Source organism: Lissotriton vulgaris, chromosome 6 (assembly GCF_964263255.1).
Source record: "Lissotriton vulgaris chromosome 6, aLisVul1.2, whole genome shotgun sequence".
In the NCBI taxonomy this organism is placed as follows: Eukaryota; Metazoa; Chordata; class Amphibia; order Caudata; family Salamandridae; genus Lissotriton; species Lissotriton vulgaris.
In genome coordinates, this window is record NC_141694.1 from 501,771,481 (window position 1) to 501,784,531 (window position 13,051).

General features: G+C 42.0%; 1 protein-coding gene across 1 annotated transcript in view; it reads right to left on the bottom strand.

Moving 5' to 3' along the window:
- LOC147707493 (CD109 antigen-like) overlaps nucleotides 1–13,051 on the bottom strand; it is an 899,009-nt gene that overhangs the window by 311,218 nt on the left and 574,740 nt on the right. The window contains exon 19 of the mRNA XM_086926509.1: nucleotides 11,523–11,640. Within this exon, the coding sequence (XP_086782635.1) occupies nucleotides 11,523–11,640 (118 nt within the window). The remainder of the gene's footprint in view (nucleotides 1–11,522; nucleotides 11,641–13,051) is intronic.

The window sequence follows — 13,051 nt, forward strand, 5'->3', positions numbered from 1 at the left end:
TTGAGTTGTGCATTTGATTCGTGTTAATAGCGGAACGTGGTGGCGGTCACAACCACACGTTGCCGTTACTTTGGATAAAGACTTTGTCTATTGCTTAAGTGCACCCACGGAGAAAACATTGTGGAATCAAAAGGAATAGCCTAACGTTTTACTAGGGGATAAAACATTGCTATATGAATCGATGAAGTGTGGTATTACTGCAAAATCGTTTTTAAAGTATTCAGACTATGAACTGTGATAATCTCAAAGAATTATTTAGAGGAACATGTTCAAAACACCAGGGAGGGATCAATAATCTGAAGTTCATTTCCACATGAAATGGTGTGTAATTTCACAGGGCGTGTATTTCCAAGAGCATGTTCCTGTGTAAGATATAAGTGTTAACAAGTGTCTTTCATTACAGGAAACAGAACTGTTAAACCGTTAGACATATTGGCGGACTGTGTACAGCCACTTAAGGTATTCAGCGGTCTGTTGAGTTGTATTGTGGTTAGTCATATTATTGGCAGGTGTTATAAAGCTTTTGCTTCTGTCATTTCAGATCCCTTGTCCCTGCTGACCCCTTCCCGTCCCCGGTCTCTTTTTCATTATTTATCCCTCGCCTGATGGTTCGAACCCCCTGTGTATAACATTCAGGGGGTTGGTAACGTCAGGAGGTGGACCCCTTTGTTCATCAATCGGTTCCTGTGGAGCAGGTCCTGACATTCATCCCTTGTGCATGCTCAATGCTCGTATAGAGGCTGGTAATGTCAAGTGTCAACAGGCAATACCCTGGATGCCAGTCGACTGATTCGATTTTTTCAATAAAATCGGCAGTGTCTCGAATATATGACTTTAAACCCAAAACTATTTCAAACAAAAAGTGATCCAGAAATTTCGATAGATTTTCGGTTAGGCTACCCATAGATGAAATAATAGGGCGCCCTGGTGGTTTGTCCATCCTCTTATGTACTTTGGGCAAGTAATAAAACGTGGGGGTAATTGGATGTGTTGTTTTCAAAAAGAGATATTCTTCGGTCTCAAGCATCTGTTTGTCATGCCATTTTTTGAGCAATCCATGCAGTACTTCAATACTGGACTGATATCTTTGTTTTGTAGTCAATTCATAACAAGACTCGTCCTGCAGTTGTCGCATGGCTTCTAGGACGTAATCCTCGCGTGACAGGATGACCACATTGGCGCCTTTGTCTGAAGGTTTACAGACTATCGAAGTATCCTCGGCCAATGTTTTTAATGCTGTCCGCTGTGTTTCAGTTAGATTATTTCTACGTCCAGATGGTTTCTTATGCATGCGCATTTTTCTTAGATCACTGATCACTAACTCTGAGAAAGTGTCTATCATATCTGTTTGTGTTGGAGGTACAAATTTCGATTTGAGTTTAAGACCACTATTAGGAGCCTACTGTTCAATGTCCACAACCCTTAATCTCTGAGTTAGGCTGTCTATTGATGGTGGTGTTGTCCCTGCTGTATTCTCCAATCGTAATTCTTCAAGCAGTTCCAAAGAGGTCAGGTCATTTACTTTCAAAAGATCGGTGTCTTTGAAGCGTGATCGAATTAATTTCGCCTCATCTGTGGTTGGTTTAGTTTTGAAAAATTTGTGCAGGCGAAGTCTTCTAATGAATTCAAACAAATCAATTCTGGTCTGGGTGTATTCGAGGTTACTGTCAGGGCAGAATGTTAATCCCAATTTGAGAACTGACTCTTCTGCGGGTGAAAGCGTTCTTGCGGAGAGGTTAATGATCGTAAGATGGTCTGTCTTGTCTTCAGGTCCTACCATCTCGATCCCCTTTTGGCTCTTGTCTGGCGTGCTGGAGCCTCCGCATTTGCCGCTCTCCCTCTTCCCCTTCCTCTTCCGACCACCCCTTCTGGTTTTTCTCCGTCTTCAGGGGGTTTGTTTTCCCTCCCCTCAACCAGTTCATTCGGATCACTTGAACCTCCTGTTGAAAAGGGGTGTCTTCGGTATGTTGCAGGGTTCTGGTTTCGTCTTCGGATTGTTCACCCTCTGTGACCTCAGACTCCGATGTATCCACATTCATCGGTGCGGCCGCACCGGCAGCTTTGTTCCTGTTTAACAGATCCTTCCGTGTCTGATCGTACTTCTTAGAGAACGTGAGGACTCGGCCCATGGCATAGTCCCTTTCGTCTCTATCAAATTTCTCTTGTTTCCGAGTGCGTATCTTCAACTCATACTTTTCCAGTCGTTTCTTCATCTGGGCTCTTAACTGGTCCTGCTGTGCTTTGTCATCATTGGATGCTAGCTCTGTTTCCATAGTCTCAATTTCTTTGAGGACCTTCTCTCTGTCGCTCCAAGCGAATTGTACTAGGATTTCTAGCATCCCTTCGCAGGATTTGGCAATGTGTGCTGCCCAGGTTTCAAGAAGCAGTGGGTCCGGGTGCTCATAAGCGGGGATTGTGAATATCCGCAGACCTCTTGGCACTCTTTTAACTTCTATGTATCCTTGAAGTGATGTGCCTTCTCACCACTTACGAAGCTCACGCTCGTATAATTTTTCCAACTTTCCAAATTGCGTGGCTAATGGACTGGGAGCTTCAGTTGTTTTCGTCACTGGTTGGATGGTAACGTCAGGATTTTTATTTTTAAACATTCCATGACCTACCATATAGGTGAGAGAGGTTCTTTGCCGATCCACGGCTATATTTCAGAGTAATTTCCTTTCGTTTATAACTTGCGAGGTTTACTCTTAAATTGAACATTTTTAACAACAATGTAAACAATGTGGAGAATGTTTATGGATAGCTATGCCACTGTAGAATGACATGCATTAGCAACATGGCGCTCACGCGTCAGTCCTCTCTCTATGCTCATCATCTAGAGTTGTGTGTGATTTTGAAATAAAATGGCGCTTTGACGCGCATTGCGGTGTAACAAATATTGAGGAAGGAAGCGTGGCTTCCGAAACGCGTCTGTGCAAGTAAAAGGTTGCTTCTAACTGAGAATTCCTGTGTGTGCTGTCCTTAGTATACCAAGCTCCATCACCAGCAAATCCTATCTGCCATTTTGCTAAACTCGTAAATGATGTGCATTTTGTAACCGACAGGCTCGTGGCACCGCGTCCCTCGTAACGTCATCTACGTATGAGGTTGCGCCAGCTGCTACTTTGGTATCCGACAGGTACGCAGTACCAAGCCACGTGTTACGTCATGTAGGTATGAGGTCACGCCCGCTGCGCATTGCATATGCGACGAGTACACCCGGCCAGGCCCTGTGTTACGTCATAGACGTATGGTGTCGCGCCGGGTACGCCATTCCCCATTTTTTTTGTCTCAAAACTATATCTAAATAACTTTAAACTGTATATGACAGCAAGTGATAATCAAAAACATTTATATATTTCTAACTGTTATAAACTGATATTATGATAAATATATTTTCACAAAATCATGTCGCGTACGTCCTCCTTGCGCCCTCGACGCACGATTACCATGTGACCTTAAAAAAAATCATTTGATTGGTTCAAAACATTTTCCATTTTAACAGTTGGAGGACCCCATCCATTTTAGTAATTCTCTGTACAGCTTTTGATGAGACACACCCCTTCTGCTTGGAGAGCTTTTATTTAAAAGTTTTTTGCTGTGTACAAATATCTCCTACTACACACAGCATGCAACGATTATCTTGATCAATATTCATGGTCTGTACATTAGCCTTCCATGTGTGATGGCCATGCATCTGAAACATTACATCAAAAAATAAATGTGTTACATAATGCGCCTGGTGTGTGTGTTTACACATAATTGTACTGCCTTTCGGCCTGGGTATTGGAGGCTCGAAGGAGTATCATCAGACACAGGCAGAGTGCACATCCTAGATCACATGTGACAAACAGTAAAGAGTAATGTGTACATTTGTGTTGCTGTATGCTCTGTTGTCAGGCTTTACCACTAGTAGTGTGTTATATGTGAGACTTTCAGATTCACGTTTGACATGCATTGCTTGACTGTAATGAACTTTATCACTATGTATGACGTAGCCTCACTGCTGATCCTCCCTCCATTCGAGCACATTCACATGTGGGCGCTTCGCGATAGCAACACTTTCAATAATACCGCACACCAATTACATGCGTGTCTGCGCATATCCACAAGCTTGACAACGACGTGAACAGCATCTCATTAGCGATAGTTACCACCCTCCAGGTACATGCTACATTAATTTAAAATGCGCATTCTGCAACGTCGAAACTACAACAGGGATACACATATAAGTACACTTCCTGGCCAGGCAGGAACTGAACAACGCCCAGTACCCCGGAACAATTATTCCCACCCCTACGCTGGCCTGCCATACGCAAGCCCAGCCCACTTTTGTACTATGTGACGTCATCAGCAGTGCATTGCGGGCGCGCAAGTTATAGTTAGCTGAACTAACTATAACGGGGGAATTTCAATGGTTTTGCACAAGTGAAATGTCCAGCTTACTATAACGCCCCTGAAACCTATGTTTTTTTTCAGTGAATTTCTAAGGCTTTTTAAATGCTAATTCCCAACTATAACCTGCCTGAAATCTATGTTTTTTTCTTCAGCGAATTTCACAGGTTGTTTAAATGCTAACTTCTAACTTTAACATAACTCAAACCTAGTTTCTAACTATGCCTACAGAGGTAGGACATGTGAAGAAAGAAGAAAAAACGCACATAAAGAAAAAAAAGAAAAGCAGAAAGAAGCAACAGAAGTCCTCAAAGACGAAGAAAAGTGCAGGAAGAATCAAGACATGTGCACAAAGAACCAACAGAGGAGCAGAAAGAGGCCTTGTAACAAAACCATCCTGTGCCCACAACTTTATCAAACGTGCACTGGTGTTAACTGACTCTGACTAACCAGGCCTAGAGCCAGTGGTATGCTAAAAGACACTTCGAATACAGTGAAAACACCTACATACACAAGTGAACACTATGTGTTGGTGTACCCCTGTGATTAGCATGACTTCCTCTGTAAGCCCATAGTACATAATAGGGCAGGGGGATTGAAACTACCTCTTAAAATGCGCTACGGGGTGCGTTTGCACACTGATGGATGAAGGGGGAGAGCCTTAGGTGAAATGTGTGCCCTGTGGGTGTTTTAAGTTGGGGGATGAAGTCCCCTTGAATCCTGAGGGTCCCGGGGGTGCAACTAGCCCACTAGGTACCTCCAGTAAGCGCCAAAGAGCTGCGTTGCAGAGAGGTGTGAAAAGGGGTATGGCCTAGACCACCTCTCTGCAACGCAGCGCAGTGGCGCTTACTGGAAGCACCTGGTGAGACTAGTTTGACCCAGGGTCCCTCAGGATTGAAGTGGAGTTATTTCCCCAACTTAAAATGCCCCATAGGGCGTGTTTGCACACGTCACCTCAGGTCCTGTCCCCTCCCTTCCCCACTGTGTAAACACGCCTTGTGGCCGCTTTAAGTTGGGTGAATAAGTCCCCTTGAATCCTGAGGGTCCCTAGGGGCAAATTAGCCCACTAGGTACCTCCAGTAAGCACCATTGCAGAGAGGTGTAAAAAGGGGCACAGCCTGCACCACCTCTCTGCAACGCAGCGCAGTGGCGCCTACTGGAAGTATCTGGTGGGCTAGTTGGCCCCCAGGGACCCTCAGGATTGAAGGGAAATTATTTCTCCAACTTAAAACGCGCCACAGGGCGTGTTTGCACATGTCACCTCAGGCCCCGTCAGCTCCCTTCGCCACTGTGTAAATACGCCCTGTGGCCATTCTAAGTTGAGAGATTAAGTCCCCTTGAATCCTAAGGGTCCCTAGGCTCAAACTAGCCCACTAGGTACCTTCAGTAAGCGCCACAGAGCTGTGTTGCAGAGAGATTTAAAAAGGGGCGTAGCCTCTGAACACCTGTCTGCAACGCAACTTCCTGGCGCATACTGGAGATACCTGTTGGGCTAGTTGGCCCTCTCAGATGTAAGGCTTGCCCCCTGTAACAGCCTGTTATTGACCTGCTTATTTCATTACTTGCTGTGTACCACCTGCCTGTGATTATTGTGACTGCAACGGTTTGGTATTCTTATATGATATTTTTACTGGAGCTGTATTCTCCCTCTCTTCTTGTTGTCTATCACTTGTATGTGATTTTCGTGACTACAACTGTTTCGTATTCTTTACTGGAGTAGTACTCTACCTTTCATCCTTTTGTAAAGCACTCTGATATCCCTCAGGATCTGGTTTGCGCTATATAAAACTTTAGAGAAAAAAAAATTACAATTAAAAAAAATTGTATGTGATAACATCAACCTGCGCTGGGTGCACATTACAGCTCTTTCCACTTTTAAAACAAAGATAGAAAGACAAATAAAAAGATAAACACAGAAGGATCAAAGTATCTCATGCGATGGGAAGGCCTTGGATTCCTGTAGGCATCATGCATAGTCCTCTGGCTTTGGGTAAAAGATATGCCTCCCATTTTATTCTCCTGGGACATCAGAGACCTTAGTATTCTGACCTCTTGGGCATCAGTAGCTTTTGTTATCTTCTCGGCATCTGCACGGTCATCACCTTTTCACTGTATGCATTTCTCTCCCTCCTCCTCCGATTCTTTCAAATCTCTCACCCTCACCATTTGTGTAATTCTTTTAACTAGGAATACATTCTGTGTGACAGTCCCAGTACCTCGCTGTACAGTAATTGTTATCTTTATTTTAGTCACCACCCACTCTGACCCTTTATATTGCAGTCTAAGCTTGCATGGAATTCTACTTCCACGTTTGCCTCTGTAAGCTGTGCTTAAGGTCAGTTGGGATAGAACCCATCCTGATGCATTTAGGATAGTCGCTCTGGGGGCTTTCTTGACCAGGATCTGGCAGAAGTGTTTGTTGGTGCATTGGGAGTGTTCTTGCATGCTGGCAAGAGATTCTGAGTTTCCATTCAATGTTTTCACCCCTCTCCACTGCAATGCCCATTTTCTCATTCAGGGTGCACATGAGGCATTCAACCTCTCCATTTGGCTGTGTCCAATGAGGTGTTATTTTATGATGATGGATACCAAACGCCTGCAGTTATTTGCTGTAATCTTGGCCACAGAAAGGTGGTTCATTATCAGTCTTGAATAGGGTTGAAGTAAGTCTATTACAATTTTTTTTCCTTGTTTAGGTTTTATTTTGTCAAACATAGTAGACTCCACTGTTTAAACTACAGGGTATTTTAAGCAGTTGTCCATGAGAACAAGCAACCGCTGTAAACCCGGCAGGCTGCAGAGATCTGCACTCTTGCATTGTTCCCTCTAGGCACATTTGTCATGATGGTTGCTGGAGAGTGTTGTGCAACTGCTGCTTGGATTGGAATGCATGTTAAGATTGCTGATTTGGCGAGCCTGTCCATTTGGAGAAACCACACTTTCTCTAGCATGCAGGATTTTTTTTCTCTGCTATCCCCTGATGTCCTTGGTTGACTAGCAATATGGAGCAGTTCTGAAGGCCTAAGGGAACAATGATTTTGCTCCCTCTCAGGAGGGTTAGGAGGGTGGCGTTTTCTGAAAAGCTTAATTTGTTTCTTAATTTCCACAGCTCCGACAGTTTATGTCGGGTGCCTTAATCCCTTGCCTTGTCAGAAGAGAAATGTCTTACACTTCTTCTCTAACAGGGATGCCTTTATCAGTTTTAAACACACATTTGCGGCACATCTAATTTAATCGCGGGAGAGGACTTTCGGGCAAGCAGTCTGTGATTTGAGGTGTATATGCTCTTTAGTTGATTTCATCACTTTAGAGTGTCCTGAAAAGTAATCACCAAATTAGCCAGAAATAAATGAAAAAAATAATCTGATTATAGGTAAAAGAAAATCATTATTTTGATCCAAGTTGGATTGAATCACTAAATTCATTTGAGCCTTTCACAGAAATATTTCTAGCTTAAATTATTGTCAGCATACACAAGAGTCAACACAATTACAAGAAAACATCATTAGTGACAAGTTGACCACTACAAATGTATAACACTGAAACAATGCAATGGAAAAACTATATGCAGTATAATTAGTGATAATTCATGACAAAAGAAACATTTGGATTAGCTTAAAATTCAGACAATACAGGGAATTTTAGCAAACTGTCCATGTAAATACCACTTCAGTGGTTTGTGTGCCAGTTGAGTCTTTTCTATATGCAAAGAAAGTACACCATTACTTTCAACAGTTTTTAAATTTTTTGACTTGACTTAATCCAAAAAAGAAAAAGAAAGAAAGGGCAGGGAAAGTCCTTATGCAGAAGTGAAGAAGTATTACTCGTTAGTTAAATAGGCTTTACTTAGGACATTGGCTGGTGTCCCCGCTTTCCCTTTTACCAGTTTTATTGATGCGTTTTAACCCTCTGTGCTTCTGGTTTCTCCACAGTACAAAGGAGCAGGTACTGGTGATATGGAAATGGAATTACCATTTGGATAACAGTGGGGCCACCCAAGTGCTGATTTTGAGTGTAAAAAGAGGGGAAATTTCCTTCTTTCCCTTGGACGTGATCTACACCCTGCAAATTATTATGCTGATGACACCCAGCTCCTCTTCTCACTCTCCACCAATGAGATCTCAGAGTCACCCTCACTTGAGCTGGGACTAAACAAGATTGCTGACTGGATGCTTGCTAATAAATTAAAACTAAATGGTGGGAAAACTGAACTCCTCCTTTTTGGGAAAAATAAACACCTTTGGGGCCCCCATCATTGGCCATCTCAAATGGGCGATCCTCCCCTCCTGTCACAGTCGGCACACAACCTGGGCTTCATCATAGACAACTTATTGTCGATGAAGCAACAAGTTATCAAAGTCGCTTCTACCTGTTTCGCTATTCTCAAATGGCTGAGGAAAATTCTTTGGATGCTCCCTCTCCCCACGCAAAAGACTGTCATCCAGGCTCTAGTAGTGTCCAGACTGGACTATGGCAATGTGCTTTATCTGGGTGCTTGCAAGGAAGTGCTCCACAAGTTGCAAGTAGTCCAGAACTCTGCAGCTAGACTGCTTTGCCAACTTCCCAGAATGGCCTCCACATCAGGCTCACTCCGGGAATTACCCTGGCTAAGAATTAACAACTGAGCCAAATTCAAAGCACTCTGCATTATGCAAAGAATTAACTCAGGCTTAGCCCCCAAATATCTTTTCTCCTTAGTGCACCATCAATTCCCTCCACGTCTACTATGCTCGTCTAATCAATTTAAATTTCAGGTGCCCAGAATTAAACGAGCTAGAATGGGAGGCCGGTCCTTTGCGTATCTGGCTCCCTCCCTCTGGAACTCCCTACCTAATAACTTACGTCTAGAAAATCACGACCTCAATTTTCGCGTAAAAACATGGCTGTTTAACCAATAGTATCTTTTCCTTCTACTTGTATCTCTTGTCTCAAGCGTTCACAGGCGCCGGGAAACCTTCGGGTAGCTGCGCGCCATACAAATTTAAATAACATAACATAACAAAGAGAGGGATTAAGAATAAGTGACAAGTTTGTTCAAGTAGACAACCACCAGACCCGAAAATGGGGTGGGCAAAAGGGGTCTTACCATTTACTTGTCATGGATAACAATGGACACACTCAACTGGGCGAAGTGAGTTTGACATGTCTAACTATCTGTTATATAGTAAACCTGTCATCCCATCAACAGGAGGCAGTGCTAAGGGAGGCTTGTAACTGTAAAATTATTTCCCAAAAATTATAATTTTGGAGTTAACTATTGTTTATAGTCATTATAACTTTGATATTTTTGCTTTGTAATATTAGTTTTCCCCGGGTACAAAATGTGGCCTTGCTAGATGCTTGGATGTCAATATATTCTAAATTATAAACAAGAGTAAGAAAAAACGGTCCAGGAAAGTACCTTAGCATACCCTTGGGTTTTCATTTATTAGGAAGAAATCCCTCACCCACCATAGTTGGCAGCCCTGTTTACAAAAAATGATGGAGCAAGTGAAAAACACAAGCAATCATGTAAAGTGCCCTCAGACAAAGAAAAAAGATTTTCTGAAAGCATTTGCCACAGGTAATGGGGACGGAACAACTCACGAAAAGCAAAATAGGAAAGATTGACCACTTGGAAGAAAGGCTTTGTAAAAGACACTCAAAGAAGCACATGAAAAGCAATGGGTGGGTCATAAGCCCGCAAAGAATATACAACATGCCTCGAGGAGACAGTGCAAGTGATGTCTAGGTGAGACCTAAAAAGAAAGTAAGCAACAAAAATGCAGAATAAGCTCATTCAGTCTTCTAACATGTAATAAAAGTAATCCTCCTTCTAGCAACGTTGAAGCAGAGGCTTGCGTTTGGGATCTATGTACAAATTGTCTGAAGAAATGTGGAAGTGTGCTTTCAGCAGTAACTCAACTCATCCACTACAAACAAAACTGAATGAGACGAGAGTGGAGGTTTCTGTCTGTCTATAGTGGAGAAGTGTGGCTCAATGGTTAGAGCGGCAGACCCTGATGCAGAGGTCTAGCCCGGGACCAGGGTTCAATTCCCCGCCTCAGCGGGTCTTGGGCTCAAAAATTCCACGGACCTGATAATTCTCGGATCGGTGCCTATTCCAATCATGGAGTCCCACTCTGCAACTCTGGGCAATAGCTTGCTTAATCTCCACCACGGCCCCCACAACACTAAGGATGCCTGGCCTCCACCTTGGGGGTGCCCAGGAGTGGACGCCTCACAAGGAAAGCCAGGATGGGTTCCACAGCGGTATTCGTACAAGCACCTTGAGACCCTTGCGGGTGAGTAGTGCGCTATACAAGTATCAATTTACATTTACATGAGTGTGTTCATGTGATAAAAATCTAAGGAAGCTTAATGAGACAGGTCTGAGCTTAGGGATAGCATGCCAAGGTGCTGATATGACTTTGTTTGCTGCTTGTTTCAGTTATTTGTATGTGCCTGGCCCCTTCACTAATAGCATAGGTGCTGTGCGTGTCAAAGATTGTAACTAGGGAACGCCCCCATCGTTCCTGCTCCATGCGTTACCTCCATCCTCAACACATTTACCCTGTGACGATTTTACCAAACAGACAAGATTTTACAGGCATTGGACAAATGTTTTTACATCCCAGGTAACTGGTAAAGTACAAACTAAGGATCCCAATAACACCATTTCGAGAATAAAATATTTGTTGATTCTTAAGTATCTAATTTAAAAAACAAGTGGTGCCACTGAGAGAGAAGAATCTTTGCTTCTTGTCTCAGCTTTGCGTGCACTGGATGCAGGTGCACCGCCTACCAACTGATGATTGCCACATATTCCCTGCTTTGTACATTTTATCAATCACATTTTATCAGTGTGTAGCTAGGAGATTACAGCTGTGTTATACAACAGAGACATTTTGTTTAAAAGATCTCAAAAGAGATTTAAATAGATAATTTTCACCAAACAAAATGCAATATAAAAGCATGTCAAAATAAAAAAAAACAATGAGGCACAAACGTATGTAATAGTTATGATATCATGTACATCTAGATGCTTTCAAAGAATAATTCTTTATAAAGAGCATAATGTTACTGGGTGCTTCAGGAATTTAAGATGAACTTTAAACAATACACATAACAGTATGTCGATAAACAGTTACCTTTGCAGGAGCTTCTGCTATTCCGAGTCCTAAATTTTCTGATATTACAAAAGCGCTTGCTACCCAAGTTGTGATCGTATCAGGAACAGTCACTACCATAGATGCATCTGTTTCACGGCTACAAAAAGGGACAAATCACACAGAATGAACATTTTACATCATAGTAATATCAAAATGTATTAAGACAGTACCCATCATATTGCTACATTTATTGTGTACTCATGTAGACACTTGCTCATCACTTACATTTTTAGAAAAGAAGTTCCTTCAATCTGAATTGTTCAAGTGTCTTGTTGCACACTGATTAACAATGTATCATTTCTTAACCAATGTTGCAAAACGTCCTGAATACACAGAGCTGAATCTTATGTTTTGCTATCTTCTCACTATACCCTGCAGCAGCATGTACTACAATTTCCAAGATAGCCATGGAAGAACAATAACCAACAAACAATGGCATATCCAATAGGTCTGGGATCGTCAGCCATTCTTGTACTTTTTGTCATGCCTTGTTTTGTCAAACGTTGTTTGGGAAGCTGCTGGGAGTTTGTCAACCTAAAAAAATAATGACTTAAGACAAACATGTTTTTGGGTCTCAAAAAAACATACATTACAAAAGCAATTCCTGGCGAGTACTACTTTGTGTGTGAATGTGAAAGGGCAGCATACTGTAACTCATAGTGAAGTCAGCCAATGGCTTAAGTTGGGTGACATGTTGCCCTTTGATGCATGCTCAAGTGGGTAGGAGAAAAATGTGAATGACACATCCACAGAAAAAAAATGGATGAAGTGTGGCTGAAAACCCCTATATGTAACTATGGACCTACCTTTAGTAAAATCAAAAGGTCTTGGCTAACACAGACCTAAGCAATTGCATTTTTGTGTCATTGGCTGCCAGCCTCATGCTTTTGAGAAATAAAGAAGGAAAGAAAGAAAAAGAAAGGAAGGAAGGAAGGAACGAAGGAAGGAAGTAGATAAGAAAAAAAGAAGGAAAGAAAGAAGGAAAGGGAGAAAGAAGGTAAGAAGGAAAAAAGAAGGAATGCAAGAAATAAAGTAAGAAAGACAAGAAAGAAGGAAAGAAAGACAAGAAAGAAGGAAATAAAAAAGGCAAGAAAGAAGGAAAGAAGGATAGATAGACCAAAAGAAGGAAGAAAAAAATATAGAATAAAGGATACAAAGAAAGAAGGAAAGAAGGAGAAAACATAGAAAGGGAAAGAAAAAGAAAGTGAGAAAGAGGCAAAGTAAAAAAATAAAAAGAATAGAAAATAGAACAAGAGAGAAGATAAGGAAGAAAAAAGGGAGGAGAGATGGAAGGGGATAAGGAACTAAGAAGTTAAAGTGAGAAAGGAGGAATACAAGTAAGAAAGAAGAAAGGAGTGAAAGTCAAAAGAAAGAAGGTAAGAAGAAATGAAAGAAGGAAATCAAGAAAGAAGAAAAGAATTTAGGAAAGAAGGAATGAAAGGTAAAGGAAAATTGGAATGAATAAGGATAGAACGAAGGAAAGAAAAATGAAAAAAAGAAAGCAAGAA